Below are 2,813 nucleotides of genomic sequence, written 5' to 3'. Positions count from 1 at the left end.
CCCGCTCTGCATGTTTTGCACGTCTCTCTTTGTTAACACACCTGATTCAGATCATCTCGTTAGAAGTGAGCTCCGTGCATGAACTGTGTTCCGATTGACATGGTCCCTACACAGTGTCCATTGCTCCCTACTCCCTGAGCAGGGGAAATCCGTTGAAGTTTACTTCACTTTGGAATATTCATTTACAGATTTGCGCTGCGCTGCTGCCTGCAGCATCTTCACACACAAACGAAACTTACTAGAGAAGCGTGAAGTGGGACATAATATACCTCTGTAAATAAGTACAATTTAAATTCACGTCTCGCACACTTAAATGCCCTTTGTATGGAACATATACGCTCCCTTCAAACTGGAATCATGGCGGAATATCCGGTAATGTCCACTTCGCAGGGCACTTACAGTCAAAAATAACAAACGTATGAAGCAATAAGAGAAACACATAAAATGTACAGAGCGGGGGTACGCGAGGACTGGCAATGAGGACCGCTGTTCTAGACATGCCAAAAATTTGAGGCTACAGCACAGCAGCTCTTCTTCTTCGTCGTCTCGTCTGATGCGCTCACTCAACCAAGCGTTCTAATTACGACCTCGCCCCTCCTCACTCCCCAACCATTCGAATTTCTGTAGGCGGGAATTATTTGTAATGAAATTCTAATGAGCCACTTTGTGATATCACAAAGCCCGGAAACCAAACGCTGTAGTCCAAACGAGCCGTTTGCTGTAGTTCTTGAAAATGGATTTTTAAAAAACTAAATATCTCCCTTTGGAGTGGACTTTGAGATTTGTAACTTTCTAGATCATTTTTATGCCCAAACATACACACTACACACTGACTAAAATTAAAAAAGTGAAAAAGCATAATAGGACTCCTTTAAAGTAAGCCTTGATATTCCTACTCTGAAGCACTCTGATTTGTTACTTAGTAGGCAGCAATATCTGTGATATTTGTGTGTGTTTACACGAGTTCTGTTCTCTTTGCGTCTCGTTTAGTTCATCACTGAGATTGAGGACATGGGCGGTATGGCTCGTGCTGTAGCTGAGGGAATTCCCAAACTGCGCATCGAGGAATGTGCCGCCCGCAGACAAGCACGCATTGATTCAGGTATCAAAGCAAAACACTCATATACACATGACTGAATACATGATTACAGCCCAGGACACGTGACTAATGTCCCATTTAACTAAAGTGCTACTTCAGAAACTTCCATGAGTAATGGAAGTGGTCTCGATTAGTCACATGCATTAAAAACGTCTCCAGTTACTGTCGTAACCTTGATTCCCTGAGAGAAGGGAACGAGACATGGCGTCACAAGCTGATGCTTTGGGGACTCCCTTCCTTCCTAAACCTACCTGAAATCTTATAGCACAACGCCAGTGAAGTTGCAACTCACACTGGCCAATGCCAGCCAAGACGGCGATTAGGGGCTGGGCCCCGCCGCTATATAATGCGCCGTCTTGGCGGCATGAGCTCAGAATCTTCAGACTGAACCAATAGCGCCGCAGACCTTAGCAGTGAACATGGCAGCCTACACCATGTCTCGTTCCTGTCTCTCAGGGAACTGAGGTTACGACAGTAACCGGAGACGTTCCCTCTCGAGAACGGTTCACTCGACATGGCGTCAGAAGCTGACGCTTTGGGGACTGTAGTGGTTCTCAACTGGTTTGGCACTGGGACCCACGTTTGTTAAAAAACAATGATGAACAATGAATATGATTAATACTGAATAAACAACCTATAAGGTAAGGCTATTAAATAACAGGCCCAAACTAGTTTTTGTTAATTTAATTTAAGTCATTTAAACATATACAAAATGACACAAAGTGAAAATAACATGGTATTTTTGGGTTATGGAAACAACAGTTACCATGGTGAATATACAATACTAACATGAACTGTTAATGAAACGTGGAAACTGCTCCTGAATAGAATGAATATCATGCCTTCATGCAAATCCTCCCCAGCTAACACACGCAGTACCAGTTTTATCGGTTTATCAGATTTATCGGTACTGTACTTTTATTTCACACGTTGCATGCTTGTAGTTTCTGCGCTTTAGTGAAGTGATATACAGCGTGGCGCCGCGTGCTATTGAGGTGAGAGACTTTTTATTTCATAAGTTACGAAAATAACGATAAAATAATGACACTGACATTAAGCCTGTTAACATCTCATCTGACCGCAGATACTGAATCGGGACAGTGCGTTTTTCTCAGGCACTCTTTACTTAAACTGCATCAGAAGTGGGAGCCCTGTCCCTCGATAACATATCCGCGCAGCTGTTCAGGTAGCCCGGGACATGCGCTGCCCGAATGGTGAGCAGAGAGTGATCGGCCCACAGCAAAAGTTCGTAAAGGGCTCTCGAGTGTACCCGGGACATCGTACACGAATGAACAACAGCACAGCTTAACCCTACGCACATTTATATTTAGTTATAATGAAAAAGTTTCAATTCTGTCGATCTTTTTACCCCGTTTTAACATGGATTTCTATGGTGACCGGCTGTAGATGTCGGGCAAGATGGTGGATAGTAGCGGAGGCACATAATATCCATGTTCTGATTGGTCAGATCGCTTGTCAATCAAGCTCTTTGCGAATGGTCAATTAACTCTTTTATCGTAATTTTTCCAAAAGAGGTATATCTCTTCCTCCTCATACTGTCTCTGCTTGAACAAAGCACCATCCCTACAGTAAGCTAGGTTGGCGATGACATTGTAACCGTTGCATGCATAGGTGGAAATCCCATGCAGGACCCCCATCTGAGGGTTGTCCCCCTAAAAATATGATTAAAAACCACACTGTGTATTGTAAATAA

At 43.5% G+C, this 2,813-nt stretch overlaps 1 protein-coding gene across 2 annotated transcripts in view; it reads left to right on the top strand.

Annotated features, from left to right (window-relative positions):
* The window catches only part of mmut (methylmalonyl CoA mutase), a 48,239-nt gene that overhangs the window by 6,714 nt on the left and 38,712 nt on the right, over positions 1-2,813 (top strand). For both annotated transcript variants that reach the window (XM_016295815.1, XM_016295816.1), the window contains exon 7: positions 991-1,102. In XM_016295815.1, coding sequence (XP_016151301.1) covers positions 991-1,102 — 112 coding nt within the window. The remainder of the gene's footprint in view (positions 1-990; positions 1,103-2,813) is intronic.

The sequence above is a fragment of the Sinocyclocheilus grahami genome, unplaced genomic scaffold, assembly GCF_001515645.1.
Source record: "Sinocyclocheilus grahami isolate Dianchi unplaced genomic scaffold, SAMN03320097.WGS_v1.1 scaffold340.1, whole genome shotgun sequence".
NCBI classification, from domain to species: domain Eukaryota; kingdom Metazoa; phylum Chordata; class Actinopteri; order Cypriniformes; family Cyprinidae; genus Sinocyclocheilus; species Sinocyclocheilus grahami.
Note: the sequence above shows the minus strand (reverse complement) of the source record. Positions and strands in the feature narration are given on the sequence as shown.